Source organism: Crotalus tigris, unplaced genomic scaffold, assembly GCF_016545835.1.
Source record: "Crotalus tigris isolate CLP2741 ecotype Arizona unplaced genomic scaffold, ASM1654583v1 scf7180000017592.2434428, whole genome shotgun sequence".
Lineage (NCBI taxonomy): Eukaryota > Metazoa > Chordata > Lepidosauria > Squamata > Viperidae > Crotalus > Crotalus tigris.
This window is the reverse complement of record NW_024096498.1, coordinates 210649-222888: the sequence shown is the minus strand read 5'-3', so window position 1 is coordinate 222888 and position 12240 is coordinate 210649. Positions and strand designations below refer to the sequence as shown.

At 46.6% G+C, this 12240-nt stretch overlaps 1 protein-coding gene across 9 annotated transcripts in view; it reads left to right on the top strand.

Annotated features, from left to right (window-relative positions):
• The first annotated feature begins 1706 nt into the window (after window positions 1-1706).
• LOC120317782 (protein KRBA1-like) overlaps window positions 1707-12240 on the top strand; it is a 42428-nt gene continuing 31894 nt past the window's right edge. For 7 of the 9 annotated variants that reach the window (XM_039364666.1, XM_039364648.1, XM_039364674.1 and 4 more), the window contains exons 1-5: window positions 1707-2154; window positions 4069-4234; window positions 4536-4658; window positions 10588-10683; window positions 10960-11094. In XM_039364666.1, the coding sequence (XP_039220600.1) occupies window positions 2089-2154; window positions 4069-4234; window positions 4536-4658; window positions 10588-10683; window positions 10960-11094 (586 nt within the window). In that variant the 5' untranslated portion in view covers window positions 1707-2088. Of the gene's footprint in view, window positions 2155-3869; window positions 4235-4535; window positions 4659-10587; window positions 10684-10959; window positions 11095-12240 lie in introns of all 9 variants that reach the window. The other 2 variants (XM_039364698.1, XM_039364692.1) reach the window with 2 other exon arrangements.

Below are 12240 nucleotides of genomic sequence, written 5' to 3'. Positions count from 1 at the left end.
TCCTTCCTCTTTCTCTTCCTCTCTCCTTTATTTCTTTCTCTCTCTCTCTTTTCTTTCTCTTTCCTTCTTTCTTATTCTCTCTTCCCCTTCCTTCCCTCCCTCCCACCTTCCCTCCCTTCTTTCTTTCTTTCTTTCTTTCTTTCTTTCTTTCTTTCTTTCTTCTTTCTTTTTCTTTCTTTCTTTCTTTCTCTTTCCTTCTCTTTCTTTCTTTCCTCTTTTTCTCTTTCCCTATTTCCCGCTCTCCCTTTTCTCTTTCTCTCTCTTTCTTTTTTTCTTTCCTTCTCTTTCTTTTTCTCCCTTCCTCTTTCTCTTCTTCCCACTTTCCCTCTCTCCCTTTTTTCTTTCTCTCTTTCTTTCTCTTTCCTTCTTTCTTTTTCTCTCTTCCCCTTCCTTCCTTCCCTCCCTCCCTCCTTTCTTTCTTTTTCTTTCTTTCTTTCTCGCTCTTCCCCTTCCTCCCTTTCCTCTTTTTCTCTTTCCCTCTCTCCCTTTTTTCTTTCTCTCTTTCTTTTCTTTCTCTTTCTTCTTTCTTTTTCTCTCTTCCCCTTCCTTCCCTTCCTCCCTACCTCCCTCCTTTCTTTCTTCCTTTCTTTCTTTCTTTTTCTTTCTTTCTTTTCCTCTCTTCTCCTTCCTTCCTCCCTTTCCTCTTATTCTTCCTTCTTTCCCTCTCTCCCTTTCATCTCTTTCTCTTTCTTTTTTCCTTTTCCTTTCTTTTTCTCTTTCCCCTTCCTTCCTTCCTCTTTTTTCTTTCCCTTTTCCTCTTTTTTCTTTTTTCTTTCTCTTTCTTTTCTTTCTCTTTCCTCTTTCTTTTTTCTCTCTTCCCCTTCCTTCTTTCCCTTCCCTCCCCCTTCCTTACTTCCTACCTATACCTCTTTTCTCTTTCCTTCCCTCCCTCTCTCCCTTTTTTCTTTATTTCTCTCTTTTTCTTTCTTTCCTTTCTTTCTCTTCCTCTTTCCTTCTTTCCTTCTCTTTCCTTCTCTTTCTTTTTTCTCTTCCCCTTCCTTCCTTCCTTTCCTCTTTCTCTTTCCCACTTTCCCTCTCTCCCTTTTTTCCTCTTTTTCTTTCTTTCTTTTTTCTTTCTTTCTTCTTTCTCTTTCTCTTTTTTCTCACTTCCCCTTCCTTCCTTCCTTCCTCCTCTCCCTCCATACCTTCTTTCTTTCTTCCTTCTTTCCTTTATTTCCTTCCCTCCCTCCCTTTTTTCTTTCTCTCTTTCCTTTCTTTGTCTTTTCTTTTTCTTTCTCTTTCTCTTCCTCTTTCCTTCTCTTTCTTTTTCTCTCTTCCCCTCCCTCCCTCCCTCCCTCCTTTTTTCTGTTTCCTCTCTTTCTCTCTTTTTTCTCTTTCTTTCTTTCTTTCTCTTTCCTCTTTTTTCTCACTTCCCCTTCCTTCCTTCCTTCCTTCCCTCCCTCCCTCCTTTCTTTCTTTCTTCCTTTCTTTATTTCCCTCCTTCCCTCCCTCCATCCCTTTTTTCTCTTTCTCTTTCCTTTCTTTATTTTCTTTCTCTTTCTCTTCCTCTTTCCTTCTCTTTCTTGTTCTCTGTTCCCCTCCCTCCCTCCCTTTTCCTTCCTCTTTTTCTCTTCCCCTCCTTTCCCTCCCTCCCTTTTTCTCTTTCTTTCTCTTTCCTTTCTTTCTTTTCTTTCTCTTTCTCTTCCTCTTTCCTTCTCTTTCTTGTTCTCGCTTCCCCTCCCTCCCTCCCTCCCTTTTCCTTCCTCTTCTTCTCTTCCCCTCCTTTCCCTCCCTCTTTTTTCTCTCCCCCTCTCTCGCTGCCCCTTTGGACCGGTCTTAGCTGCAGCCCTGGCCGGGAGCCATCCGGCGCTGCCTCTCCGGGACCCCGGGGCAAAAGCCAGCGCTGTCCAGCAATTCAGGCAGTCCGTCAGTCAGCTGGGCGAGAAGAGGAAAAATAAAAAATAGGTGGGGGGGGGGTCTGCTGGCCGCGGAGGCCGCTGGGAGTCGTAGTCCCCCTCCCTGGGAGGGCTGCGGAGACCCCCGCGCTGGATCCACCCAGCCCCGAGCATCCCACGACTAGCCCGGACGGACTTCAGCCCATCCGCAGCCCAGCCACCCCCTCCCAAGAGGGGGAGGGGTTGTCGCAGGATGGACCCGGGGTCCGGAGGGCTGTGGACGGCGGAGACCCGCGAGGGAGGCCAGGCTGCTTCCCGGGTACGTTTGCCTGCGCTCTGGGTGCCCCGCGCCCGGCCCTGGGCAGGGGGGCTGGGAAAAAGCATCGCTGGTCCTGCGGGGGGGGGGCGCTGCTCGGCGGGAGGGGTCTAGGCGGTGGGGCGAGGCCGGGAAAGGGGCAAGGCCAGGGGTCGTCCGGGCTCTGGATGTTGAGGGACACCCCCCCCCTTCCCGGTGACGAATGGGGATGGGGATGGGAAGGAAAGGCAAGAGGGAAGGGAAGGGAAGAGGGATAGGAGAAGTGGAATAAAAATGGGACGGAATAGACAGTAAATAGAATGGAGCGGAATAGAATAGAATAGAATAGAATAGAATAGAATGGAATGGAATAGAATAGAATAGAATAGGGTGGAATGGAATGGAATGGAATAGAATAGAATAGAATAGAATAGGGTGGAATGGAATGGAATGGAATAGAGTTAGAACAGAAAAATAGAATAGAATAGAACAGACTAGAACGGAGTGGGATGGGATGGGATGGAATAGAATGGAATAGAAATACAGAATAGATTGGAACAGAAATACAGAATAGGATGGAATGGAATAGAATTAGAATGGAAATACAGAATGGAATGGAACAGAAATACAGAATAGGATAGAATGGAATGGAATAGAATTAGAATAGAAATACAGAATAGAATGGAATGGAATAGAAATACAGAATGGAATGGAATGGAATAGAATAGAATAGAATAGAATAGAATAGAATAGAATAGAATAGAATAGAAATACAGAATAGGGTGGAATGGAATGGAATAGAGTTAGAACAGAAAAATAGAATAGAATAGAACAGAATAGAACGGAGTGGGATGGGATGGGATGGGATGGAACAGAAATACAGAATAGGATGGAATGGAATGGAATAGAATTAGAATAGAAATACAGAATGGAATGGAACAGAAATACAGAACAGAATGGAACAGAAGTACAGAATAGGATAGAATGGAATGGAATAGAATTAGAATAGAAATGTAAAACAGAATGGAATGGAATGAAAATACAGAATGGAATGGAGTGGGGTGGGATGGAGTGGAGTAGAATGGAATGGAATGGAATGGAATGGAAGAGAAGAGAAGAGAAGAGAAGAGAAGAGAAGAGAAGAGAAGAGAAAATATTGAATGGAATGGAATAGGATAAGATATGATAAGAATAGAATAGAATTAGAATAGAGAGAATACAGAATGGAATACAGAATATCTGTGACCTGGAGGTCACCTGAGCGATGCAAATAGGTGTGTTGTAGACCAGCCCTTTCAGCAGTTCCAAGAAGGCTCCACCCCCATTTGCACCGCTCAGCTGACCCCGAGGACACCGATAAAACCTCCAAGTGGCCTCAACGCCTCTCTAAAAGGCGGGAAATGACCAGCTATCTGCAAGGGGAATAAATCCTTCCATTTCCCCACCATCCAGTCAGAGCTTGGCTTTTTTTTTCCCCCTTGAAGATGTCTCCCTTTTCATCCCGGAAGCTTCTTCAGTTCTGACTGAAGAACTGAACTGTTAGCGAGAGCCGAAGAAGCTTCTTGGGTGAGCAGCGAAAGATCTTCAAAGAAAAAGAAGGAAGTCCTGGAAAAAAAAGCACCTTTAGGACCACCAGGATCTGGACGACTGAGACTCTCCCTCGACCGCTATTTCTATTTGCCGGTCTTGATATTTTGTTATCGTTTCCAGTTCTTTCTCTTCTCTCCTGCTGTCTCCAGGTCCTGCCCTGCCCGTTACCCGATAAATTAGCGGGAAGATCGAGCCTGCGTAGAGTTGGATCCCGGGGGGAAAACCTGCGCCAATCCGTCCCGTTGAGAGGGCTCCCGCTTCTGAAATCCATTACGGTCGAGTCTGGGCCCCGCCTCGCTCACGGAGGTGTCTCTCTCTCTCTCTCTCTTTCTCTGCTTCGGGCTGCAGGCGCAGAACGAGGGCACAGCGGGCACAGCTGGCGCTCCAGATGGGGTGACCTTTGAGGACGTGGCCGTCGGCTTCTCGCTGGAGGAGTGGTCCCTGCTGGAAGGCAGTCAGAAGGACCTACACCAAGAAGTGATGCTGGAGATGTGCTCTTTGCTTCGCTCGCTCGGTGAGCCCATTCGTTTAGGGACCGAGCCTCGGGGCTCTGCTTCTCCCTTTTTCCTCGCGAGGATACGGTGGGGGTGGAAGACTTTTTTTTTTTCACCCTGAATATTTTGAAGCCTACATTTTGAGTTGGGAGTGGAGGGGCTTTAGGCCCCTGACCCTGCCTCCCGACTCAAATCTTTCCTGGGCGATTCGAGTCCTAGGTGGTGCCGTTGTGTTTCGGTTGGTGTCTTCTCTCCACCGATTCGAATCCTCGGGTTTTTTTTTTACAAGTTTCGTCTCTCTGGTGTCTCCTCTCTCCGCAGGTCATTCGGTGCCCACCGTCAACTTCTCTTCCTTGACCCGCCAATCAGACGAGACTGCTAAGAGCCCCAGACTCAGCTGGGGAAGACGCCGGCCTTTTGCCGAGGAAGGCGACAAAACCCATGGTAAGAAGCCCCCCCTTATTTTGCAGAGGGACACACAAACGAAAGGATCCTGCAGACAGGATTCCGTGGGGTACGCAGGTTTTTTGTGCCTTGTGCGCCAAAGCATAGCTTTTCACACAAACTAGGTTAAAATGGGGGAGACGTCCCACCCTTTCGTCCTTCAACCGAGGACAATATAGCATCCCATCAACCAGCCCCCCCCCCACTCAACCTTTTGGGCAGCAGGGACCGGTTTTGTGTAAAGATGTTTTCCCGCCGACCGAAGGCGGCGTGGTTTTGTGTGCTTGCCTGCATCCCGTGGATGGGGCTTCGCTTGTTTGCGCGGCCTGGTTGCTGGTGTGTTGTGGCCTGGTGCTGGTCCATGGATCTCGGGCTGGGGGGGGCTGCTCTAAACTTTCCAAACAAGAGTCCAGGGTGAGGAGAGTACGCAACGGTACTTTTTCAGGAGGCAACTGGACTTCCTTATTTTTCTTTGAAGACGTTTTGCTTCTCATCTTCACCATCCACTCTGACTGGATGGTGGGGAACGGAAGGATTTATACTCCTCGCAGACCGCTGGTCATTTGCCTCCTTTGAGAGAGGCGTTGAGGCCACTTGGAAGCTTATCTGTGTCTTCATGGGACTTTCTTGTTTTTCTTTGAAGAAATTTCGCTTCTCATCTTCACCATCCGCTCTGACTGGATGGTGGGGAACGGAAGGATTTATACTCCTCGCAGACCGCTGGTCATTTGCCTCCTTTGAGAGAGTCGTTGAGGCCACTTGGAAGCTTATCTGTGTCTTCATGGGACTTTCTTGTTTTTCTTTGAAGACATTTCGCTTCTCGTCCCACAAGCTTCTTCAGCTCTGACTGGATGGTGGGGAGCGGAAGGATTTATACTCCTTGCAGACCGCTGGTCATTTGCCTCCTTAGAGAGAGCCATTGAGACCACCGGGGGGTTTATCTGTGTCCTCAGGATCACCTGAGCAGTGCAAATGGGTGAGGAGCCTTCTTCAAACTGCTGAAAGGATTTGTGTTGTAGACTGGAGATGGATGGTGTCGTATCCCCCCCCTCTGTTGAGGGAGAGCGGTTCAGTTTTGGTCTAGATGGCCTCTTGGACCCCTCTTTTGAACCAGCGGCCCTCTCTGTCCAGAATGTGGACTTTGCTGTCTTCGAAGGAGCCGCCTTCATCTTTCAAATGCAGACGAACGGCTGACTCTGGTCCTGATGGGTTTGTTCCCCCATGTTGTGCCATGCGTTTGTGAAGTGGTTGGTGTTTTCCCCCAACATTCAGATCTGCACAGGGCTCACTGCCTTGTACTGTGTATACAGGGGTGGGATTCAGCCAGTTCGCACCACTTCGGCAGACTATGATAGCTAATTTTGTTGTTGTTGTTGTTATTATTATTATTATTATTATTATAGCTATTTTATTGTTTTTTAACTATAACAAGCTCCCGCACCTGGTGTACGGCGCATTGTCTTGGTTTATATTTTAACAAGGGGGAAAAAAAGGACGGTAATAATGAATTAACGGTCAATCATGATTACGTTTGATAGTTCCATAATGAACATGGGTTTGTCAAAAATAGATCATGCCAGACAAATCTTATTGCATTCTTTGACCAAGTGACAAAATTAGTGGATCAGAGGAATGCTGTGGACATAATTTACTTGGACTTCAGTAAGGCATTTGATAAAGTAGATCACAACCTACTACTTGACAAGATAGAAAAATGTGGGGTAGACAGAACCACCACCAGATGGATCCGTAGCTGGCTGACCGGCCGTACTCAGCGAGTGGTCCTCAATGGAACTGCATCTATATGGAGGGAAGTGTGTAGTGGGGTGCCCCAGGGCTCTGTTCTGGGCCCAGTACTCTTCAACATCTTCATCAACGATTTGGATGAAGGGATAGATGGGGAACTCATCAAATTTGCAGACGACACCAAGCTGGCAGGAATAGCCAACACTCCAGAAGACAGGCTTAAGATACAGAAAGATCTGGACAGACTTGAACACTGGGCACTAACTAACAAAATGAAATTCAATGGTGAAAAAAGCAAGGTTCTACATTTAGGCAAGAAAAACCAAATGCACAAGTACAGCATAGGTGGCACCATGCTCAATAGTAGTAACTGTGAGAGGGACCTCGGAGTCCTAGTAGACAATCAGTTAAATATGAGCCAGCAGTGTGCTGCAGCTGCCAAAAAGGCCAACACAGTACTAGGCTGCATTAACAGAGGGATAGAATCAAGATCACGCGAAGTATTAATACCACTCTTCAATGCCTTGGTAAGGCCACACTTGGAATACTGCATCCAGTTTTGGTCACCACGATGTAAAAAAGATGTTGAGACTCTAGAAAGAGTACAGAGAAGAGCAACAAAGATGATTAGGGGACTGGAGGCTAAAACATATAAGGAACGGTTGCTAGAATTGGGTATGTCTAGTTTAACGAAGAGAAGGACAAGGGGGGACATGATAGCAGTATTCCAATATCTCAGGGGCTGCCATAAAGAAGAGGGAATTAAGCTATTTTCCAAAGCACCTGAAGGCAGGACAAGAAGCAACGGGTGGAAACTAATCAAGGAGAGAAGCAACCTAGAACTAAGGAGAAACTTCCTGACAGTGAGAACAATTAATCAGTGGAACAGCCTGCCTCCAGAAGCAGTAAATGCTCCAACACTGGAAGTTTTTAAGAAGAGACTGGACAGCCATTTGTCCGAAATGGTGTAGGGTTTCCTGCCCGAGCAGGGGGTTGGACTAGATGACCTCCAAGGTCCCTTCCAACTTTACTACTATTACTATTACTAATAATACGTTTCTTTGGTCTTCCCTTCTCCCATTTGTATTTTCCTTCTTCTACCTTAGTTAAAATATAATTCTTAATATTTTCAGTATATTAATAATAATAATAAATAATAAATAAATAAATAAATAAATAAATAAATAATAAGATCGCACAGACTAACTACAAGCAGTGGCATGACAAAGTAGCAACAATGGTGCATTGGAAGAACTGCAAGAAATATCATTTACCTGTAAGCGAGAACTGGTGGGATCATAAAATAGAGAAAGTCATAGAAAATGATAAAATTAAACTGCTCTGGGATTTCAGAATTGAAACAGACAAACACCTGCAACATAACACCCCGGACTTAACAATTGTCGATAAGACAGACAAAAAAGTCTGGATAGTGGATGTGGCAGTGCCTGGAGACAGCAGAATAGAAGAGAAAGAACTGGAGAAGATAACAAAATACAAAGACCTACAAATAGAAATAGAAAGACTGTGTCAAAAGCAAGCAAGGGTAGTACCAATAGTCATAGGCTCCTTGGGTGCAATCCCAAAACAACTGGAGCACCACTTGAACACCATTGGCATTGACAAATTCGCTATTAGTCAATTGCAAAAGGCGGCCTTATTAGGAACTGCTTCCATCCTGCGACGATATCTGTAATACCATCAAACATCCACATCTGCCTATCCCAGGTCCTGGGTAAGGACTCGATAGGTAGACAAAATGCCAAATCCAGTCTGAACATCTGGCTGACTGTGCGATGATCCATAATAATAATAATAATGATAATGATAATAATAATAATGATAATAATAATAATAATAGTGCCAAATCCAGTCTGAACATCTGGCTGACTGCAATGATCAATAATAATAATAATAATAATAATAATAGTAGTAGTAGTAGTAGTAGTAGTAGTAGTAGTAGTAGTAAAGTTGGAAGGGACCTTGGAGGTCATCTAGTCCAACCCACTGCTCAGGCAGGAAACCCTACACCATTTTGGACAAATGGCTGTCCAGTCTCTTCTTAAAAACTTCCAGTGATGGAGCATTTACTGCTTCTGGAGGCAGGCTGTTCCACTGATTAATTGTTCTCCCTGTCAGGAAGTTTAAATAAATAAATAAAATTGGAAGGTGCTTGGAGGTCATCTAGTCCAACCCCCTGCTCAGGCAGGAAACTCTATACCATTTCGGATTAGGCATAGCCATTTTTTATATTTATACAAATAATAATAATCTCTACATGTAACATTTTGCCCCCAGCTTATATTATTCTCATAACCATCATCTCGTTAGTTCAGCATCAATCCTCTTTTTATAATTTTTGTTCGCTTATGTCCAATCCAATTCTTATCAATCATCATTTCTTCATATTAGTCGTCCGACTGTCTAAATTTTCCCATTGAGGAACATCATCCCAATATTTTACGTCATGCATTATAGAAATACTATATTTTTTATATCTGTCTTATCTGTATCTCGATATAACATCCTTTTTAATCAGCTTATATTTTACTTATATCTTCATAAAAATTAGATCAACCGACTATTGTAACATTTAATAGATTACAAAACATACGATATTACTTCAATCTCACAGCTAATGTTTGGTTGTCCAGGGCCAGAATGGACTTCCGGAAGCGGCATCCACCCCGAGAACCGGCTGTTCACATATTTGCATCCCACCACTCTGTGTATACATAGAGCATAAGCGGAGGAAAACAGTCAGACTTAATAATAATAATAAAGTTGGAAGGGACCTTGGAGGTCGTCTAGTCCAACCCCCTGCTCAGGCAGAAAACCTATCCCATTTCGGACAAATAGCTGTCCAGTCTCTTTGTAAAAACCTCCAGTGTTGGAGCATTCACTGCTTCTGGACGCAGGTGGTTCCACTGGTTTAATTGTTCTCACTGTCAGGAAGTTTCTCCTTAGTTCTAGGTTGCTTCTCTCCTTGATGAGTTTCCATCCGTTGCTTCTTGTCCTGCCTTCAGGCGCTTTGGAGAATAGCTTGACTCCCTCTTCTTTGGGGCAGCCCCTGAGATACTGGAAGACTGCTATCCTGTCCCCCCTCGTCCTTCTCTTCGTTAAACTAGATACACAATTCCAGCAACTGTTCCTTATATGTTTTAGCTTCCAGTCCCCTGATCCTCTTTGTTGCTCTTCTCTGCACTCTTTCTAGAGCAGTGGTTCTCAACCTTTTTAATGCCGCGACCCCCAACCGGTCGTAAATCGAGGACTACTCAATCGGTCGTAAGTCGAGGACTACTCAACTGGTGCAGCACCGTTTGCAGAAGGGGACTTTTGGCGGGCTTAGCAGGGCAGAGACAGCCTGGACAATTCCTATTGGCTTTTGAAAGCCAATAGAATTAGACTCTATTCAAGAGAATCTATTCTATTGGCTTTCAAAAGCCAATAGAATAAAAGGGAGGAGCACAGCTAAGGAAAAGGGGGAAAAAAATGGCGGACTGCGTTGTTTGGTGACCCCCGTGAAATGGTCGTTCGACCCCAAATGGGGTCCCGACCCACAGGTTGAGAACCAATGTTCTAGAGCAGCGGTTCTCAACCTATGGGTCGCGACCCCATTTGGGGTTGATCAACCATTTTACGGGGGTCAGCAAACAATGCGATCCGCCATTTTCCCCCCTCAGGGGGCAGCACCGCGCATGCGCGGCACGTTTGTGTGACAGGGGTCGCCGTCACACAAACGTTGAGAAACGCTATTCTAGAGTCTCAACATCTTTTTTACATCGTGGTGACCAAAACAGGGATGCTGTGTTCCAAGTTTGGCCTTACCAAGGCCTTGTAAAGTGGTATTAACGCTTCACGTGATCTTGATTCTGTCCCTCCGTTAATGCAGCCTAGCACTATGTTGGCCTTTTTGGCAGCTGCAGCACACGACTGGCTCCTATTTAAGGGATTGTACACTAGGACTCTGAAGTCCCTCTCACAGTTGCTACTATTGAGCCAGGTACCCCCTATACTATACCTGTGCATTTGGTTTTTCTTGCCTAGATGTAGAACCTGACTTTTTTCACAACTTACCTCAACTGATGTCCGTTTCCTTACTCTGCGACAGCATCGATCAAACGGGCTGAGCCAGTACATCCTTTGGCTGGTCGGTGACCTCTCTCTTCCCCTCCCCCCCCAGGTGGAGAGCCCCCTTGTCCAGAGGACATGAAAGAATTCTGCAACCTGCAGCTGGACAGCGCCGAGGAGCATCTAGCTGCAGCGGGCGACGAGGCAGGTAAGAGCGGAAAAGAATCGGGGCGACGTTTCTTTCCATCGTCCTTCTCATGTCATTACCCTCCAGATGTGCCGGGACAGGAATGCCCAATGGTTTAAGCCTGGGGCTGTTCTAGGTCAGGCCTCTGGGCGTTGTAACACATTTGAAGGGGAGAGTTACGGATTAAGGGCAAGGTCACTTCCTCCGTAATTTTCCACTCAGAAGTGGCCACACTGGGACGGCGTCCTTTCCCTCATCTATTCCGGCCTTCCCCTGAAGTCCCTATTCCCCACACAGGTAGGGATCAAAGCAGCCACCACCTCTGCGCCCTCATGAAGCTGGTTAATGAAATTCCAGAGTTCCTTTGCGGACACGTGCACGCAGGTCTGGAGCGATCCACGCCGGCTGGCGGCAGCGAAGGCCGAGGCCACGGTAAGCGCCTCGGCCGCACGGCTGAGCAGATTTTGTTACGACCCGGGTCACCTAAGCCAGAGGTCCCCCAATGCCCTGGGCCATGGCCTGTTTGGAACCGGGCCACACAAGCGGTGGGCGAGCGTGTGCACTCATCTGCGCGAGTGGTGGGCACTCGGAAGCGCACTGTCAACGCTGCAACTATTGTATATTCTTGCTTTTGACAATATGCAGAATTGTCTGGTAATTACGGGGTTAATACAGAGCAGAATGGGGGTTGGGGGTAAAGCCCGGGGAAAGAAAGAGGAAGAAAACCTTTGACCTTCCCGCCAATTGGATAGTGTGAGATATGACAGCTAATTTAGGGAGGGAACATGCTGATAATGTAACTGCTCAGAGGAAGAGCACTTAGATCCTAGCATGCCTCCGTTGTGCCTGTGCCGACATTTTGTAACAATAAAAGACTTTTAGGAAAATAAATGCCTGGAAGTTCTTTAGAATGTTTCATTAGCCGGAACCGTAACACGCACGTGAAGCTCCGTTTGTGCAAGCGGCGGGCACAAATGGAGCGTCACATGCGAGGGCTCGCCGCTCGTGCAGATGGAGCTATGCACGCAAGCGCACGCACCTGCCACTCACATTGGACCATTCCCTCTCCCCCCACCACCACTGATCTGCAAAGGCAGGAAGGATGGGGAACTACTGGCCCAGGCAGAGGCAGGCTTCGAAAGAGTCCTTTATTGCTCTACCATCCTACAACGAATGGCTCTACAAAGCTGGTGAATCTCTACCCCAAATTTCCCCAAAGGCAGCCGCCCATTGTCGGTACAACCCAGGCCCACAAACGAAAGTGAATAGTCCCCAAAGTGTTTTTTTTTACGAGGCAGCTGGACTTTCTTGTTTTTCCTTTGAAGACGTTTCGCTTCTGATCCAAGAAGCTTCTTCGGCTTTGACTGGATGGTGGGGAAATGGAAGGATTTATTCTCCTTGCGGACAGCTGGTCATTTGCATCCTTTTAGAGCAGTGGGGGCGAACCTATGGCACGCGTGCCAGAGGCAGCACTCAGAGCCCTCTCTGTGGGAACACGCACCATACCCTGGAGATGGCAACTGTCCCTCTTCAACCAGCCACCCGCTAACTCGCTGAGCTCCCACGTGGCCGGATGCA